This window comes from Scyliorhinus torazame, chromosome 1 (assembly GCF_047496885.1).
Source record: "Scyliorhinus torazame isolate Kashiwa2021f chromosome 1, sScyTor2.1, whole genome shotgun sequence".
NCBI classification, from domain to species: domain Eukaryota; kingdom Metazoa; phylum Chordata; class Chondrichthyes; order Carcharhiniformes; family Scyliorhinidae; genus Scyliorhinus; species Scyliorhinus torazame.
In genome coordinates, this window is record NC_092707.1 from 3,286,002 (window position 1) to 3,305,999 (window position 19,998).

General features: G+C 49.0%; 1 protein-coding gene across 4 annotated transcripts in view; it reads right to left on the minus strand.

Annotated features, from left to right (window-relative positions):
• dnah10 (dynein axonemal heavy chain 10) overlaps positions 1-19,998 on the minus strand; it is a 704,002-nt gene that overhangs the window by 468,583 nt on the left and 215,421 nt on the right. For all 4 annotated transcript variants that reach the window (XM_072511049.1, XM_072511141.1, XM_072510964.1 and 1 more), the window contains exons 23-24: positions 18,222-18,324; positions 3,796-3,974 (exon numbers count right to left, since the gene is read on the minus strand). In XM_072511049.1, coding sequence (XP_072367150.1) covers positions 3,796-3,974; positions 18,222-18,324 — 282 coding nt within the window. The remainder of the gene's footprint in view (positions 1-3,795; positions 3,975-18,221; positions 18,325-19,998) is intronic.

Below are 19,998 nucleotides of genomic sequence, written 5' to 3' on the forward strand. Positions count from 1 at the left end.
TTCCCAAGCTCTTCTTGTGGATCTCTGACAGGTTCTCCCACCAAGTATGTCCTATACTCCCGGGTCCTGTTTCCTCATTATCACAGAATTCACTCCAATGGGGCCATCCTTTCCCTTTGAGATATTTCCTGATCTCTTCTTCCCAAACGGGACACTGTCCTACTCTACTGCTGGTCGCTTCGACCTCGAATTCCTGGGGGTTGATAAGGCGTTCCATTGCCTTCATTGCCATTTTCTCTACTAGGATCTCTGACGAATTTGGAACAGGGGGTGATAAAGCGGTGATGTAAACATGGGTATGGCTTATGCTAATTTCCGGCCTACAAAACCCCCGACAGTTTTACGCAACAAAATCTCTCAGGTTTACCTTATATCCCTGTTAGTAATTATGCATTAACACACTTCCGAATCTCAGAGGCTTGATCAGTACTGTTTTGACGCTTGTGGTTTTTCTTTCTGTTCCCAATTGGATTCTCAATTCAAATTTTGGGTTCTCTCGGAGTGGTTAGGCCACTTCTAAGTCGAGTCCCGTCAGATGTTGCCAGTAAATGCTGTTAACTTTTGGTTGGTTCTTAATTTGGCTCTGTTTAATCACGTTTGCTCAAGAGTCGCCAGGTATCTTTCGACACCGCCACAAGGTTCAGAACCGAATACTGATCAATGACTCGATACACCAGTTAGTAAGTTCAAAAGCAATGCTCATTTATTTACACACAGTCAAATCTACTCATGCATAAGCTCTACAAACTAAACAACCACTATTGCTAAGGCCTATACTTAGCTTTGGGCACCCACTCAGTCAGAGGAACAATAGCCGTTGCTCGGTTTTGAGGCTGCTGGGTTGAGCTGTTTACAGGGTAGCAACTAGGAGCGTCTATCTCGTAGCGTGCGTTGATTTTGAACTTACTTGGTCTGCTGTAGCTGCTAGGCTGGTCTCTCTCTTCACTGAGAGCCAAAGCCAAAGGAGGGCGTTCTCCCTTAGGTGATACCTCTTATACGGCAAAGGGCTTCGTGCTCTTTTGGGCGGGCCTTGAACTTGGCCTCAACTAATTGGGTCTTTCCCAATCATCGGTATCGATTTTCCTCCAATAGAGGGGTGGTTCCCTGATCGCTGGGCGTGTCCTGGTGACTGTCGGTCAGCTTTGTCTTAGCTTCTTCTGGCGCCGGGGAGTCTGTCCTAACGTTGTGCATCTAAATGTTTCCCTTTTGTCCCCGGACATGGCTCATTAGTATGTAAATCGTTTGGTAGTTTCTGTCCTGTCTGAGCGTTTAAGGTTCTAATCAACAGACAGAGCTTGCACCTGCTTGTTTCTTAGCATTGTCCAATTTTCCCTGCAGTCTTTGCAAGTGTCTATTTTGTAATCGGGACAGGGTTTGAATACCGGCTCTGAATCACTGTCCGTGTGGAGTTTGCACATTCTCCCCATGTCTGTGTGGCTTTCACCCCCACAACCCAAAGATGTGCAGGTTAGGTGGATTGGCCACGCTAAATTGCCCCTTAAATTGGAAAAAAAATAATTGGGTACTCTAAATTTATTTTTAAAAACTCTACTACTCTCTGATATTCCCTCAATCCCTCAGACTCTCTGGTACGTCTAGGTGTAAATCATAAACCCAGAATAAATTCTCCATCAAAATTCTTCTCACCGTGGGCAGCACGGTGACGCAGTGGGTTAGCACTGCTGCCTCACGGCGCCAAGGTCCCAGGTTCGATCCCGGCTCTGAGTCACTGTCCATGTGGAGTTTGCACATTCTCCCCGTGTTTGCGTGGGTTTCACCCCCATAACCCAAAGATGTGCAGGTTGGGTGGATTGGCCACGCTAAGTTGCCCCTTAATTGGAAAAAAAGAATTGGGTACACTAAATTTTTTTTAAAGAATTCTTTTCACACTCTGGATTCAGTAATTTCCTTCTATAAAACTAAACACGACATTGTCATCGGGACATTGATCTTTTAACACAATCCCTGACCCACCCTGTTCAAGTTTTAACACCTGATTTTCATTCTCTAACATGTTTTCAGGTCCAAGCCTGTAATGAAAGTCTCCACCATCCAAACATCTGATTTGTCCTTCTCCTGTTTAAATGCAGGATTCAAATGTCGATAAGCAGATAAAAATATCCTGATACTCTTCTCTGGGCAGTAACATTTCTTCTTTGCTTTTTACCCTCTAACTCAGCAAGAATTTTGTCAAATTATTTTCTGTGGAAGCAACAGCATTGTTATTTTGCACTTTTATGTTATGCTCAAAAACACAAATCCTTCCTCATAACTCGATGGTATCAATATTGGGTGCAGTGGAGTCTTTTGATTTCAAATCAATGCTTTCCACTGTTTCATCATCATTTCGGACTACTCCTTCCATGTACTTTGACATCCCGTTCTCACGTTGTGCTGCCATGCTGAATTCAGACAAATTCAATTCTTCTCCAGCTGCTATTAACCCTTTGTTGCCAGTCTGATGGTCCAATGGTCCTTCAACATCAATAATCTGAGTTATTGACTCTTTGGACATATCTTTAATTGAAGCAGTAAATTCCATAGCAGAATTACAGAGAACCGTGGATTTTTATATGTTATTGATTTCTCTTGTACACTTTTAGTTTAAACAACTTCACTGGAGACGGCATCACCTTCTCCCCAGCTGAGTCATTTCCCAATATCATTTCCTGCAGGCTCGTGATGGTCTGCCCGTGGAGGCGGGGGGGGGCAGGGGACAGAGCTTGGGACATTGACTTCCATTGCCTGCAGCTCTTGTATTCCCTGGACTGCGCTTTCCTGTGAGAGAGCAACTTGCTGCAAAGTCAGGGAACCTTCACCGAGCAGAGGTTTCTAACCGGTCCCTCAGCATCTCAGCTAACACGGTTCCATAACCACAGCACTCAGCAATTTGACGTAGCCGGGAGATATATTCAACGACTAACTCCCTTCCGCTCGCACAGCCATATTAAATCTATACCTCTGTACGATGATAGAGGGCGTCGGGTTCAAGTAGCTCCCCACAACTCAATTAATTGGTCAAACTAAACAGTGTCCGGAAACATAAAGCCCCGAATAATCCCGAAAGTTTGTGTTGTGAGCTGTCGGCAGAATTATCGTCTGACACTCATTTTTGGTAATATTATTCGCCCTGGACAAATACCACCAACATTCTGCGTATTGGGGCCAGGACTCTATTGCAGGGTCAAAGCGCCCAACCCTCCAAATACAGGCAGAGTGAGCGAGCAAGGCGGACCTCAGTCCCAAGTGAGCAAAGGTAACACAGACGGCAGACACAGGTGGCGCAGTTGCACATCAACATCCAGTTAATCCTCATTGCCAGTTTAGTAAAGGCAAAGGAGTCAGTTGAGTAAAAATAAAGTCCTGGTTTATTCACAACAGAAACGTATACACACACAGGACCCAGTTAGGCTACAACAGTGCCCGCCCCGTAGTTAAGGAGGGAGTGCATACTCCTCGATCCACACGGAGACTATAATAAACCCTGTCCCGTGTGCCCTGTGTGGGGTACAACACTGCTATTCTCCTATGATCCCATCCACTAAAACCTCAGCATGCTGTGTCATCAATGAACGTTTATTAAATGGCGACAGTGCAGGTTTTGTACATGGGTAAGGGTGCAGACAGGCAGCAGCATGCTACATTCAAAGAAAGACTATTTGAAACTAGTGGGCTCTCAGGCACAACACATTCTCCCAGTTGACAAGGTTGTACATTAGCTGCAGGCTCCACAGTTCTTCAAATAAAGCCCATGCATGAAAGCATGGATACGTTAAGGAGGCGATACAAACATACCCGCTGTGCCTTGTAAATATCATAGATTTGTCGCAAGCCTTTGACTTCCTTCTGAAGTGATAGCAGCTCAGGGTGCATCGTAATCGACAGATCAAAAAGCTTTTCAGCATTGGCCAGTTCTTGCCGGTTTCGTTCAAATTCTTCCACCTCACTTTCAAATTTGCCCAAGATCTCAAGACCTGCATTCAGCAATGAAAATACAAAGAGCATCGTCATATTTACAGTTTTTCTAGCATATAAGACCATAAGACAGAGGAGCAGAATTAGGCCACTCGGCCCATCGAGTCTGCTCCGCCATTCAATCATGGCTGATATTTTCTCATCCCCATTCTCCTGCCTTCTCCCCCTAACCCCTGATCCCCTTATTGATCAAAAATCTATCTATCTCTGTCTTAAAGACACTCAGTGATTTGGCCTCCACAGCCTTCTGCGGCAAAGAGTTCCACAGATTATTATATTATTATTATTTATTATAAAAAATTTAATTTAGTTGTTAGCCAGATCTTGGTAGAAAGTTAGAGGGATGGCAGGGAAGGGAGTGCAATGTTCCTCCTGCAGGATGTTTGAGGTGAGGGATGCAGTTAGTGTCCCTGCTGATTTTACCTGCAGGAAGTGCTGCCATCTCCAGCTCCTCCAATACCGAGTTAGGGAACTGGAGCTGGAGTTGGAAGAACTTCGGATCATTCGGGAGGCAGAAGGGGGTCATAGATAGCAGCTTCAGGGAATTAGTTACACCAAAGATTGGAGATAGGTGGGTAACTGTAAGAGGGACTGGGAAAAAGCAGTCAGTGCAGGGATCCCCTGCTGTCGTTCCCCTGAGAAACAAGTATACCGCTTTGGATACTTGTGCGGGGGGACAACTTACCAGGGGTAAGCCATGGGGTACGGGCCTCTGGCACGGAGTCTGTCCCTGTTGCTCAGAAGGGAAGGGGGGAGAGGAGCAGAGCATTAGTAATTGGGGACTCTATAGTCAGGGGCACAGATAGGAGATTTTGTGGGAGCGTGAGAGACTCACGTTTGGTATGTTGCCTCCCAGGTGCAAGGGTACGTGATGTCTCGGATCGTTTTTTCCGGGTCCTTAGGGGGGAGGGGGAGCAGCCCCAAGTCGTGGTCCACATTGACACGAACGACATAGGTAGGAAAGGGGACAAGGGTGTCAGGCAGGCTTTCAGGGAGCTAGGATGGAAGCTCAGAACTAGAACAAACAGAGTTGTTATCTCTGGGTTGTTGCCCGTGCCACGTGATAGTGAGATGAGGAATAGGGAGAGAGAGCATTTAAACACGTGGCTACAGGGATGGTGCAGGCGGGAGGGATTCAGATTTCTGGATAACTGGGGCTCTTTCAGAGGAAGGTGGGACCTCTACAGACAGGATGGTCTACATCTGAACCTGAGGGGCACAAATATCCTGGGGGGGGAGATTTGTTAGTGCTCTCTGGGGGGGTTTAAACTAATGTAGCAGGGGCATGGGAACCTGGATTGTAGTTTTAGGGTAAGGGAGAATGAGAGTATAGAGGTCAGGAGCACAGATTTGACGTCGCAGGAGGGGGCCAGTGTTCAGGTAGGTGGTTTGAAGTGTGTCTACTTCAATGCCAGGAGTATACGAAACAAGGTAGGGGAACTGGCAGCATGGGTTGGTACCTGGGACTTCGATGTTGTGGCCATTTCGGAGACATGGATAGAGCAGGGACAGGAATGGATGTTGCAGGTTCCGGGGTTTAGGTGTTTTAGTAAGCTCCGAGAAGGAGGCAAAAGAGGGGGAGGTGTGGCGCTGCTAGTCAAGAGCAGTATTACGGTGGCGGAGAGGATGCTAGATGGGGACTCTTCTTCCGAGGTAGTATGGGCTGAAGTTAGAAACAGGAAAGGAGAGGTCACCCTGTTGGGAGTTTTTTATAGGCCTCCTAATAGTTCGAGGGATGTAGAGGAAAGGATGGCGAAGATGATTCTGGATAAGAGCGAAAGTAACAGGGTAGTTATTATGGGAGACTTTAACTTTCCAAATATTGACTGGAAAAGATATAGTTCGAGTACAATAGATGGGTCATTTTTTGTACAGTGTGTGCAGGAGGGTTTCCTGAAACAATATGTTGACAGGCCAACAAGAGGCGAGGCCACGTTGGATTTGGTTTTGGGTAATGAACCAGGCCAGGTGTTGGATTTGGAGGTAGGAGAGCACTTTGGGGACAGTGACCACAATTCAGTGACGTTTACGTTAATGATGGAAAGGGATAAGTATACACCGCAGGGCAAGAGTTATAGCTGGGGGAAGGGCAATTATGATGCCATTAGACGTGACTTGGGGGGGATAAGGTGGAGAAGTAGGCTGCAAGTGTTAGGCACACTGGACAAGTGGGGCTTGTTCAAGGATCAGCTACTGCGTGTTCTTGATAAGAATGTACCGGTCAGGCAGGGAGGAAGGCGTCGAGCGAGGGAACCGTGGTTTACCAAGGAAGTGGAATCGCTTGTTAAGAGGAAGAAGGAGGCCTATGTGAAGATGAGGTGTGAAGTTTCGGTTGGGGCGATGGAGAGTTACAAGGTAGCGAGGAAGGATCTAAAGAGAGAGCTAAGACGAGCAAGGAGGGGACATGAGAAGTATTTGGCAGGAAGGATCAAGGAAAACCCAAAAGTTTTCTATAGGTATGTCAGGAATAAGCGAATGACTAGGGAAAGAGTAGGAACAGTCAAGGACAGGGATGGGAAATTGTGTGTGGAGTCTGAAGAGATAGGCGAGATACTAAATGAATATTTTTCGTCAGTATTCACTCAGGAAAAAGATAATGTTGTGGAGGAGAATGCTGAGCCCCAGGCTAATAGAATAGATGGCATTGAGGCACGTAGGGAAGAGGTGTTGGCAATTCTGGACAGGCTGAAAATAGATAAGTCCCCGGGACCTGATGGGATTTATCCTAGGATTCTCTGGGAGGCCAGGGAAGAGATTGCTGGACCTTTGGCTTTGATTTTTATGTCATCATTGGCTACAGGAATAGTGCCAGAGGACTGGAGGACAGCAAATGTGGTCCCTTTGTTCAAAAAGGGGAGCAGAGACAACCCCGGCAACTATAGACCGGTGAGCCTCACGTCTGTAGTGGGTAAAGTCTTGGAGGGGATTATAAGAGACAAGATTTATAATCATCTAGATAGGAATAATATGATCAGGGATAGTCAGCATGGCTTTGTGAAGGGTAGGTCATGCCTCACAAACCTTATTGAGTTCTTTGAGAAGGTGACTGAACAGGTAGACCAGGGTAGAGCAGTTGATGTGGTGTATATGGATTTCAGCAAAGCGTTTGATAAGGTTCCCCACGGTAGGCTATTGCAAAAAATACGGAGGCTAGGGATTGAGGGTGATTTAGAGATGTGGATCAGAAATTGGCTAGCTGAAAGAAGACAGAGGGTGGTGGTTGATGGGAAATGTTCAGAATGGAGTACAGTCACAAGTGGAGTACCACAAGGATCTGTTCTGGGGCCGTTGCTGTTTGTCATTTTTATCAATGACCTAGAGGAAGGCGCAGAAGGGTGGGTGAGTAAATTTGCAGACGATACTAAAGTCGGTGGTGTTGTCGATAGTGTGGAAGGAAGTAGCAGGTTACAGAGGGATATAGATAAGCTGCAGAGCTGGGCTGAGAGGTGGCAAATGGAGTTTAATGTAGAGAAGTGTGAGGTGATTCACTTTGGAAGGAATAACAGGAATGCGGAATATTTGGCTAATGGTAAAGTTCTTGAAAGTGTGGATGAGCAGAGGGATCTAGGTGTCCATGTACATAGATCCCTGAAAGTTGCCACCCAGGTTGATAGGGTTGTGAAGAAGGCCTATGGAGTGTTGGCCTTTATTGGTAGAGGGATTGAGTTCCGGAGTCGGGAGGTCATGTTGCAGCTGTACAGAACTCTGGTACGGCCGCATTTGGAGTATTGCGTACAGTTCTGGTCACCGCATTACAGGAAGGATGTGGAGGCTTTGGAGCGGGTGCAGAGGAGATTTACCAGGATGTTGCCTGGTATGGAGGGAAAATCTTATGAGGAAAGGCTGATGGACTTGAGGTTGTTTTCGTTGGAGAGAAGAAGGTTAAGAGGAGACTTAATAGAGGCATACAAAATGATCAGGGGGTTGGATAGGGTGGACAGTGAGAGCCTTCTCCCGCAGATGGAAATGGCTGGCACGAGGGGACATAATTTTAAACTGAGGGGTAATAGATATAGGACAGAGGTCAGAGGTAGGTTCTTTACGCAAAGAGTAGTGAGGCTGTGGAATGCCCTACCTGCTACAGTAGTGAACTCGCCAACATTGAGGGCATTTAAAAGTTTATTGGATAAACATATGGATGATAATGGCATAGTGTAGGTTAGATGGCTTTTGTTTCGGTGCAACATCGTGGGCCGAAGGGCCGGTACTGCGCTGTATTGTTCTATGTTCTATGTTCTAGATTCACCCCCCTCTGGCTGAAGAAATTCCTCCTCATCTGTTTTAAAGGCCCTTTGAGCCCATTCTACCATTCCGTCAGATCATGGCTGATCTACCACCTGCAGATTCCCTTCCAAGCCACTCACCATTCCTGACTTAGAACTGTATCACCATCCCTTCACTGCCACAGAGTCTAAACCATGGAACTGCCCCCACAACAGCACAGCTTTCCCCCATATCCTTTGATCTGCAGCTGTGGGCGGTGCTGCCAATCGCCAGCTGAGCAGGATTCTCCGGCGTGCGATTAGGGAAGCGAAAGCAAGGGCGTTGGCCCCTTCCCCATGTGTAACTCTGGCTGCTCCGATACCCCGAAGATTGCCACTATTGGGCATGGCTTCACTCTCACACCCACAACCTTGGACATTGCCTCGGAGAAGGCTGTCCAGAACCCAGCAAGCGTGGGGCAAGCCCAAAACATGTGGGTGTGGTTGGCCGGGTCCCTCTGGCACCGCTCACATTTGTCCTCCACCTCCGGGAAGAACCTGCTCATTCGGGTTCTGGTCAGGTGCACTCTGTGCACCACTTTGAGCTGCATTAGGCTCAGCCTTGCGCAGGAGGAGGTGGCGTTCACCCAGCTCAGTGCTTCGCTCCAGAGTCCCCATCCTACCTCTGTCCCCAGTTCGTCCTCCCATTTTTGTGTCGTCCCGTCCAGTGGAGTCCGGGCTCTGTCCAGTAGCTGTCCGTATAGTTTCCCACATAGCCCCCCTTCTCGTTGCTTGTGCCTATCAGATCCTCTAGTAGTGTGCTTTCTGGGGCCCCAGGGTACCCCACTGTCTCTTTGCAGAGGAAGTGTTTTATTTGGAGGTATCTCATTTCCTGTCCTTTTGCTAGTTTCCACTTCCTCGTCAGTTCGGCCAGTGTCGCCAGTCTGCGCCCTACGTAGAAGTTCCCGACCGTCAGTGTGTCCCCGTCCCGCCTCCATCTTTTGAGGGTGGTATCTAGCATGGCTGAGGGGGAATCTGTGATTGCCGCAGATGGGGGCCATGGGGACATTTTGGTTATCCCGAAGTGCTGTCTCAACTGGGTCCACGTTCTCAGCGTGGCCGCTACCACTGGGCTCGTTGTGTACCTTGTTGAGGGGGATGGGAGTGCTGCTGTGGCCAGGGCCCGGAGGGTCGTTCCTTTTCAGGATGCCTCCTCCATTTGTACCCAATCTGTGTCAGGTTCTTGTACCCATCCCCTCACTCTTTCTGCCGTTGCTGCCCCCCCCCCCCACACACACACACACACACACACACACAAACGCCATGATTAGACTGTCTACGTTTTGGAAAGTGGCCTTGGGGATGAAGATCGGAATGGATCTAAAAGGAAGAGGAACCTTGGCAGTACGTTCATCTTGATCGTCTGCACTCTCCCCGCCAGGGAGAGTGGGAGTGAGCCCAACCTTTGAAGGCCTCTTCTTACTTCCTCCACCAGGCTGGTCAGGTTCCACTTGTGGATCTGTGTCCAGTCTCTGGCTATCTGGATCCCCAGGTAGCGGAATCTGTTCTGGGTCATTTTGAACGGGAGCCCCTCCAGCTCTCTCCCTCCCCCATTTGGGTTCACTGGGAATGTCTCGCTTTTGCCCAGGTTAGGTTTGTAGCCCGAGAAGGTTCCAAACTCTTTCAGCATTTGCAGTATTGCCTTCAGTCCCTCCAGTGGCTTTGAGATAGAGGAGCAGGTCATCTGCATAGAGTGAGACTCTGTGCTCTCTGTCTCCTCTCCGGATTCCCTTCCAGCTTTTTGCGTCCCGCAGGGCTATCGCCAGGGGTTCGATCACTAGCGCGAACAAGTGTGGGGACAGGGGGCAGCCCTGTCTTGTTCCTCTCTGCAGCTGGAAGTATTTAGAGCTGGTGGTGTTAGTTCGGACACTCGCTTTGGAAGCGTTGTACAAGAGCCTCACCCAGGCGGTGAACCCCGCTCCTAGCCCAAACCGTTCCAGTACCTCGAGGAGGTATTTCCATTCGACTCTGTCGAAGGCCTTTTCTGCGTCCAGGGAGACGATCACCTCTGGTGTTCTCTCCCCGGGGTCCGGGGGGTGGGGGGGGGGTCATTATTACGTTCAGCAGCTGCCTGAAGTTCGCTGTGAGCTGCCTACCCTTGACAAAGCCGGTTTGGTCCTCTGCGACCACCTCTGGTACGCAGCCCTCCTCCAGCCTTTTGGCCAGGACCTTTGCGAGTATTTTCGCATCCACGTTCAGCAGTGAAATGGGTCTGTATGATCCGCATTCCGTAAGGTCTTTATCTTTTTTGGGTATCAGTGAAATTGTGGCCTGCGCTGGTGTTGGGGGCAGGGTGCCCCCTGCCAGTGAGTCCGCAAACATGTCCCTTAGGTGTGGGGCCAGGACTGGTGCAAATTTTTTGTAGAAGTCCGCCGGGAACCCATCGGGTCCCCGGTGCCTTCCCCGCTTGCATGGAGCTGATGCTTTCCATGATTTCTCCCAGGTCTATTGGTGCTTCCAGCTCTGCCAGTCTGTCTTCCCCCACGACTGGTAGTTCCAGTCCGTCTAGGAACAGTTTCATCCCCGCGTCCCCGTCGGGGAACTCGGAGATGTACAGTCCCCGGTAGAAGGTCTCGAATGCCCGATTGACCTCCTTTGGTTCTGTTACCAGTCTGCCTCTGCTATCCTTTACCTGCGCTATTTCCCTTTTGGCTGCCTGCTTTCTCAGCTGGTGAGCCAATAGGCGGCCAGCCTTGTCTCCGTGTTCGTAGAAGGTCCCCCGTGTCTGGCGGAGTTGGTACACTGCTTTCCTAGTGGATTGCAGGTTAAAGTCCATTTGCAGCTTTTTCCTCTCCACCAGCAGCCCTACGGTTGGGGCCTCTGAGTATTTTCTGTCGACTTCCAGGATGGAGTCCACCAGTTGTTGCCTGGCCACCCTCTCTTCCCTATCTCTGCTTGCCTTGTAGGCTATGATCTCTCCTCTGATCACAGCCTTCAGTGCCTCCCAGAACGTGGAGGGTGAGACCTCCCCATTTTGGTTGTTACTCATGTAGTCGCCTATGGCCCGCAATGTTTTCTGACTGAAGGCCTTGTCGGCCAGATCTGTGTCCAGCCTCCATGTGGGGCGCTGGGCACGGCCTGTCTCCAACCTCACATCCATATAATGTGGAGCGTGGTCAGGGATAATGATCGCGGAGTACTCCGTTCCCGTGATCCCTGGAAGCACCGATTTCCCCACTGCAAAGAAGTCGATACGGGTGTATACCTTGTGTACTTGTGAGAAATATGAAAATTCCTTCTCTCCCGGGTGCAGGAACCTCCATGGGTCCACCGCCCCCATCTGCTCCATAAATGCTCCTAGTTCCTTCGCCATGCCAGTCTTTTTCCCCGCTCTGGGGTTTGATTGGTCGGTCAGTGGGTCCTGCACACAGTTGAAGTCGCCCCCCCATGATCAGTCGGTGTGTGTCAAGGTCGGGGATTTCTGCCACGGTCTTCTTTATGTATCCTGTGTTGTCCCAGTTGGGAGCGTACACATTTACCAGTACAACCGGTGCCCCTTCCAGGACACCGCTGACCATGACGTACCGTCCCCCTGGGTCCGTAACTGCCTTGGTTTCCGTAAACCTCGTCCTCTTACTAATTAATATTGCTACTCCCCTAGCCCTCGTCCCGTAGCATGAGTGGTATGTCTGTCCCACCCAGCCCTTCCTTACCAGCCGTCGGTCCTTCTCCCTCAGGTGCGTCTCTTGTAGGTAGATTATGTCGGCTTTCAGGCTTCTTAGGTGGGTGAAGACTCTGGATGTTTTGACCGGGCCGTTGAATCCCCTTCGGTTCCAAGTAACAATCCTGGTGGGGGGTTTTGACCCCCCGGTCCTGCGGGGTCACCCATACTTACCTGGTGGATGCGCCCCTGCCCTCCGGGTTTCCCTTCGTTAGGGGGCCGTACAAAATGGCCGCGGTCACCGCTCTCACCATGAGGTCGGGCCCCAGGGCTCCGGGGTTTCCTTTTGTCCAGGGGGCACCCACCATGGCCGCCAGCTGTGTGTACGCCACATGGCTGCGCCCCTGCACTCCAGGGTCTCCATTCTTCCTGAAGCCCTCCCGAGTGGCTGTTTGTGGCACCATCTTGGTTCCTCGCCCTGCTCCATGCCTGCCGAGGCTTGTGTTCGTGCTGCTTATCTACCTCGCCCTTCCCTTTGCTTCTCTTTTGTTCTGCGCTCTCCCCCCGACTCCTCTCCCCCCCTTTGTCCCTGTTCCTCTGTCGTCGTCTCCCCCCCCCCCGCCGTGTTCTTCCCCCCCCTTCTGCCCTGCCCCCCCCTTCTCTTTGTGCCAGGCGCTCCCTCTCCCCTGAGAAGCGTGTCATGATATTCAAACATACATCATAACACATACATAATGATAGACAGAGCAACGGACCAATTAGCACACATAACATGACAGCCAATCACAGACAAGAGCAGACACAGTATAAAACAAGAAACACAACACTTTCTAGGCAGTCCATCTGGAGACGGCACAGGGCCAGGACCTCAAAGCAAGACACTCACACCGTCACAACGTGCTGAGTACCACGTTTGATGTATAAATAGTACCTCAGAGCACCCAACACTTCAAAGCGGGCCGCGCCCCTCCTTTCTTCCTGCCCTCCCGTGTTAGCCCTCCTCGCTAGCACGGTGCCCCCCTCCCAGCACTTGCCCTGCTCTGGTCCTGTTTTACCTTCCTTTTGCTCGCCCTTGTTTCGCCCTCCTGTCTGCCTTTTTCACCCTCATTCAGCTTGCTTTGCTCCCCCCCCATTGCATTGAGAGGTGGAACGAGCCCGGGAACGAGTCAGCACAGTCCCGCACAGTGCACCGTGTGTACAGTTTGTGATGGTATTGTCTCTGTTTGCGGTCTGCCGCTACTCTTTGTTCCGATTCTTTCTTTTCCATCCCCGTCGCTTTCATGATGGCCGTTGTGGCTGTCCCTCCCCCAGTTTGTTCACTCTAACAAACTCCTCCGCTGCCGCTGGGGTGTTAAAACAGCTCCTTCCCCTCAAATGTTACCCAGAGTTTGGCCGGGAATAACATCCCAAATTTCACATTCCTTTGGTAGAGTGCTGATTTGGCCCTGTTGAATTCAGCCCTTCTTTTGGAACAAGGAAGGTGGAATTAAGAATTCTTATTTTGTCCTTGTGATCCTCGCGGTGCTCCGACTTTCCGGCCGTTTCCAAGCGATCCCCACTCCTCCTCCACATGCAGCTCACCAGGACCAGTCTCTCCTTCTTTTTTTCTCTCCCTCTCCAGCTCCGTGGATCAGAGCTTTGGCGCCTGGGCAGGGCCGAATTTGCGGGGCCTGAAGAATTTAAAAAAAAAAAAAATTTCCCGGGAAAACCCCCCCAAAGAAGCGGTGATTTTGTGGCTGTGTGGGAGCGTCTTTGCTGCGGCCGCTCCGTTCGCGATTGCCCGCTTCCGGCCTGGTTGACGACACCAGGGCCCGTACTCCTCCAAAAACATGTGAGGAGCTATAAGTCTGACCCCCTGGTCGAGAGGGTCCAGTTCCTTTTCGCCAACCCCCAGTATGCCTACGTGGCACACCCCGACGGCCAACAAGATGCGGTTTTCCTCCGGGACCTGGCAGCCGCAGGATCCCCTAAAACCATCACCTACACTCCCCATACTACACCGAACAGCGCCCCGCCCCTGCATGGCCTATACCCTCCCTTCTACACCCCCTTCCCCCATCGCCGACCTACAGGGATGATGCTCCAGAAGAGACGCTCCCGGAGTCAACACCCGTGCCTGCAGCGACGAGTTCAACACCCGTGCCCGCAGCGATACCACAGCTCAGGCGAGCACAGCGCTCGATCAAGGCGCCGGACAGACTGAACCTGTGAGCATCTTCACCCCCGCTGGACTTCAATTTTTTAACAGGGGGTGAATGTGGTGAATGTATTATGGCAGCCATTCACCACTGTATTGCATTGTACTATGTTGTTGCCCTTGTGGGCTCCACCTATGGACCATTGTAGTGTATTACACCGCATTGTATCACGTTGGTGCCCTTGTGGGCTCCGTCCCTGGCTCCGCCCCTTTGGGGAGGTATATGGAGCTGCTGCCCTGTAGGCGGCTCTCAGTGCAGAGCAGTCGCAGGCAGGCACAGTTCTAGCTGATTAAAACCACTGTTCACTTCAACTCTCCATCTCGTGTGAATTGATGGTCGAATCAAATACAAAAATAAAAATCACGAGGAGTCTGTTGAGTAGATAGACATAGACATAGACATAGAACAATACAGCGCAGTACAGGCCCTTCGGCCCACGATGTTGCACCGAAACAAAAGCCATCTAACCTACACTATACCATTATCATCCATATGTTTATCCAATAAACTTTTAAATGCCCTCAATGTTGGCGAGTTCACTACTGTAGCAGGTAGGGCATTCCACGGCCTCACTACTCTTTGCGTAAAGAACCTACCTCTGACCTCTGTCCTATATCTATTACCCCTCAGTTTAAAGTTATGTCCCCTCGTGCCAGCCATTTCCATCCGCGGGAGAAGGCTCTCACTGTCCACCCTATCCAACCCCCTGATCATTTTGTATGCCTCTATTAAGTCTCCTCTTAACCTTCTTCTCTCCAACGAAAACAACCTCAAGTCCATCAGCCTTTCCTCATAAGATTTGCCCTCCATACCAGGCAACATCCTGGTAAATCTCCTCTGCACCCGCTCCAAAGCCTCCACGTCCTTCCTATAATGCGGTGACCAGAACTGTACGCAATACTCCAAATGCGGCCGTACCAGAGTTCTGTACAGCTGCAACATGACCTCCCGACTCCGGAACTCAATCCCTCTACCAATAAAGGCCAACACTCCATAGGCCTTCTTCACCACCCTATCAACCTGGGTGGCAACTTTCAGGGATCTATGTACATGGACACCTAGATCCCTCTGCTCATCCACACTTCCAAGAACTTTACCATTAGCCAAATATTCCGCATTCCTGTTATTCCTTCCAAAGTGAATCACCTCACACATCTCTACATTAAACTCCATTTGCCACCTCTCAGCCCAGCTCTGCAGCTTATCTATATCCCTCTGTAACCTGCTACTTCCTTCCACACTATCGACAACACCACCGACTTTAGTATCGTCTGCAAATTTACTCACCCACCCTTCTGCGCCTTCCTCTAGGTCATTGATAAAAATGACAAACAGCAACGGCCCCAGAACAGATCCTTGTGGTACTCCACTTGTGACTGAACTCCATTCTGAACATTTCCCATCAACCACCACCCTCTGTCTTCTTTCAGCTAGCCAATTTCTGATCCACATCTCTAAATCACCCTCAGTCCCCAGCCTCCGTATTTTCTGCAATAGCCTACCGTGGGGAACCTTATCAAACGCTTTGCTGAAATCCATATACACCACATCAACTGCTCTACCCTCGTCTACCTGTTCAGTCACCTTCTCAAAGAACTTGATAAGGTTTGTGAGGCATGACCTACCCTTCACAAAGCCATGCTGACTATCCCTGGTCATATTATTCCTATCTAGATGATTATAAATCTTGTCTCTTATAATCCCCTCCAAGACTTTACCCACTACAGACGTGAGGCTCACCGGTCTATAGTTGCCGGGGTTGTCTCTGCTCCCCTTTTTGAACAAAGGGACCACATTTGCTATCCTCCAGTCCTCTGGCACTATTCCTGTAGCCAATGATGACATAAAAATCAAAGCCAATGGTCCAGCAATCTCTTCCCTGGCCTCCCAGAGAATCCTAGGATAAATCCCATCAGGTCCCGGGGACTTATCTATTTTCAGCCTGTCCAGAATTGCCAACACCTCTTCCCTACGTACCTCAATGCCATCTAATCTATTTACCTGGAGCTCAGCATTCTCCTCCACAACATTATCTTTTTCCTGAGTGAATACTGACGAAAAATATTCATTTAGTATCTCGCCTATCTCTTCAGACTCTACACACAACTTCCCATCCCTGTCCTTGACTGGTCCTACTCTTTCCCTAGTCATTCGCTTATTCCTGACATACCTATAGAAAGCTTTTGGGTTTTCCTTGATCCTTCCTGCCAAATACTTCTCATGTCCCCTCCTTGCTCGTCTTAGCTCTCTCTTTAGATCCTTCCTCGCTACCTTGTAACTCTCCATCGCCCCAACTGAAACTTCACACCTCATCTTCACATAGGCCTCCTTCTTCCTCTTAACAAGAGATTCCACTTCTTTGGTAAACCACGGTTCCCTCGCTTGGCACCTTCCTCCCTGCCTGACCGGTACATACTTATCAAGAACACGCAGTAGCTGATCCTTGAACAAGCCCCACTTGTCCAGTGTGTCCAACACTTGCAGCCTACTTCTCCACCTTATCCCCCCCAAGTCACGTCTAATGGCATCATAATTTCCCTTCCCCCAGCTATAACTCTTGCCCTGCGGTGTATACTTATCCCTTTCCATCCTTAACGTAAACGTCACCGAATTGTGGTCACTGTCCCCAAAGTGCTCACCTACCTCCAAATCCAACACCTGGCCTGGTTCATTACCCAAAACCAAATCCAATGTGGCCTCACCTCTTGTTCGCCTGTCAACAAACTGTGTCAGGAAACCCTCCTGCACACACTGTACAAAAAACGACCCATCTAATGTACTCGAACTATATCTTTTCTAGTCAATATTTGGAAAGTTAAAGTCTCCCATAATAACTACCCTGTTACTTTCGCTCTTATCCAGGATCATCCTCGCCATCCTTTCCTCTACATCCCTAGAACTATTTGGAGGCCTATAGAAAACTCCCAACAGGGTGACCTCTCCTTTCCTGTTTCTAACCTCAGCCCATACTACCTCGGAAGATGAGTCCCCATCTAGCATCCTCTCCGCCACCGTAATACTGCTCTTGACTAGCAGCGCCACACCTCCCCCTCGTTTGCCTCCTTCTCTGAGCTTACTAAAACACCTAAACCCCGGAACCTGCAACCTGAAGAGACTATTCCTATTGGTGAAAACATTGAGAGCCAGGGAACATCTGTTTAAGATGAATGAAGCAAAAGAACCAAAGGTGACACAAAGACAAGTTTCTTTACATAGCAAGGGGTTAGGATCTGGAATACACTGCTGAAGAGTGTGATGGAGCAGATGCTATCAGGGCATTCAAAAGCAATTTGATAATTACCTGCAGAAAAACTTTGCCGGGAAACAGAGTTACGATGTTAAGAGAAGCAGGAGTGCAACAAGCTAAATTACAGAGAATCAGGAGTGACGTGAAGCGCCAAATATAGGTGCTATTAGGGTGGCACCGTAGCACAGTGGTTAGCACTGTTGCTTCACAGTCCAGGGTCCCGGGTCCGATTCCTGGCATGGGTCACTGTCTGTGCAGAGTCTGCACACTCTCCCCATGTCTGTGTGGATTTCCTCCGGGTGCTCCAGTTTCCTCCCAGTCCAAAGATATGCAGGTTAGGTGGATTGGCCGTAATAAATTGCCCCTTGGTGTCCAAAATGGTTAGCAGGGTTACAGGGATATGGTGGAGGTGTGAGCTTAAGTAGGATGCTCTTTCAAAGGGCCAATGCAGACTCGAAGGGCCGATTGGCCTCCTTCTGCATTGTAAATTTGATGAACCATTCTATGATTTGATAATAAACTGCAGATATCCGACTGCCTGAATATCATCGTAAGTAAATTAGCAAAACTCTAAAGTTTTTTAAAATATAAATTTAGAGTATCCAATTCGTATGTTCCAATTAAGGGGTAAGTTAGCATGGCCAATCCACCTAACCTCCACATCTTTGGGTTGTGGGGGTGAAACCCACGCAAACACAGGGAGAATGTGCAAACTCCACACGGACAGTGACCCAGGGCCGGGATCGAACCTGGGACCTCGCCGCTGTGAGGCAACAGTGCTAACCACTGCGCCACCGTGCTGCCCCTGCAAAACTCGAAAGTTAATCACAAAGTTTGTACAATTCAGAATTTTGGACAATTAATTATGTAAGAATGTTTACATGACACTTATATTTTGTTTACAAAGGGTTGGTGGTTTAGCTGAACAGCTCTCTAACCTGTGTCCAAGTCTTCCCCAACAGAACTTGGGCCTTGCAGTCGGAATCTTGAAGCAAAAGCAGCAAGATTTGATGCAAACATCTGAATTTCCTGTTTGGTGGTCTGAAATCCAACAAGGACAAATATTTTAGATTTTTTTTTGTTCAAGCTAATACTAAAGTTCACGAAGTGCAGACTTTAACAGTGGCGCATAAACAGAAACAATACTCCAACAGCCTAGAAACGCAATGAAATCGGAAGTAAAATCTACTCATTGTTGCTGGATCAATATCCTGTCATTCCGAGGCTCACAATATCGTGGAAGCACTGTCACCTTAAGGATTTAGTGATTCCCAGAATATGTCCACCACCACCTTCACAGTGTAATTAGGGATGGGTAATAAATGCCAGCTTTGCCACTGCCACCAACATCGCAAAACAAAAAATAAAATAAACTCCTGTTCATATAACATCATTAAATTAATATTTGGAAAAGGGTGGGCACACGGCATTGAGGATTGGATTGGATTGGATTTGTTTATTGCCACGTGTACCGAGGTACAGTGAAAAGTATTTTTCTGCGAGCAGCTCAACAGATCATTAAGTACATGGGAAGAAAAGAAAAGAAAATACATAATAGGGCAACACAAGGTATACAATGTAACTACATAACACCGGCATCGGGTGAAGCATACAGGGTGTAGTGTTAATGAGGTCAGTCCATAAGAGGGTCATTTAGGAGTCTGGTAACAGCGGGGAAGAAGCTGTTTTTGAGTCTGCTCGTGCATGAGGGTGGTTGGACACAAACATTAGCTCAATAGGTATCCTAGTGTGCTGACATGTCATAATTTCTATTTAATTCTATCCTATTCTTACTGAGGGAGTACCAATGAGTGACAGGTTAGAAACTAGTCAAGGAGGTTGCTGGGAAAGAGAAGTTAAATAATTATCATTGTAAAAAGCAAGAAGAAATCTTGTTGGCACGTTATATGAATGTAGCTGCTAAAATTAATAGTTTGACCCACAAAGAGTAGATATAAAGTTCATTTCTGTATTTGTTCTCAACGTTTGGGAGTTGGATGACAGCAGGGGCTCGGTAGGCCTCCGACTAATGAAAGAACTTGGTAGAAATCTTGGGAAATGAGTGTCGGAGTGAGTGGGCTAAGGTTGGATCACTGATTCCTGCTGGACAGTTTCCTGTAGGAAGCATCACCTGATCTTCTGCCTCCAATCACCATCAAACTGCTTCATCTGAGCTCCCAAATCATTCAAATTAATAAATAAAAGAGTTTTAAGGGAATGCGGCAGTTCCTGGACCAATTGAGGTTCCCGAAAGTGGAGGAGCGGGGGGTGGTAGGCCTGGGGGCACCGATTGGGGTGGACAAGGTTATTAAGGGACTGGGAAGCATGCAAGCAGGGAAGGCCCCGGGACCAGACGGGTTCCCGGTGGAATTTTACAGAAAATATGTGGACTTGTTGGCCCCGTTGATGGCGAGGACGTTCAATGAGGCCAGGGAAGGAGGGACTTTACCCCCGACAATGTCGGAGGCGACGATATCGTTAATTTTGAAGAGGGATAAAGATCCGTTGCAGTGCGGGTCCTATAGACCCATTTCATTATTGAACGTGGACGCCAAATTGTTGGCAAAGGTACTGGCATCGAGGATAGAGGACTGTGTCCCGGGGGTGGTGCACGAAGACCAGACAGGGTTCGTAAAAGGGAGACAACTGAATGTTAACGTGCGACGACTATTAGGGGTGATAATGATGCCCCCAGTGGAGGGGGAGGCAGAGATA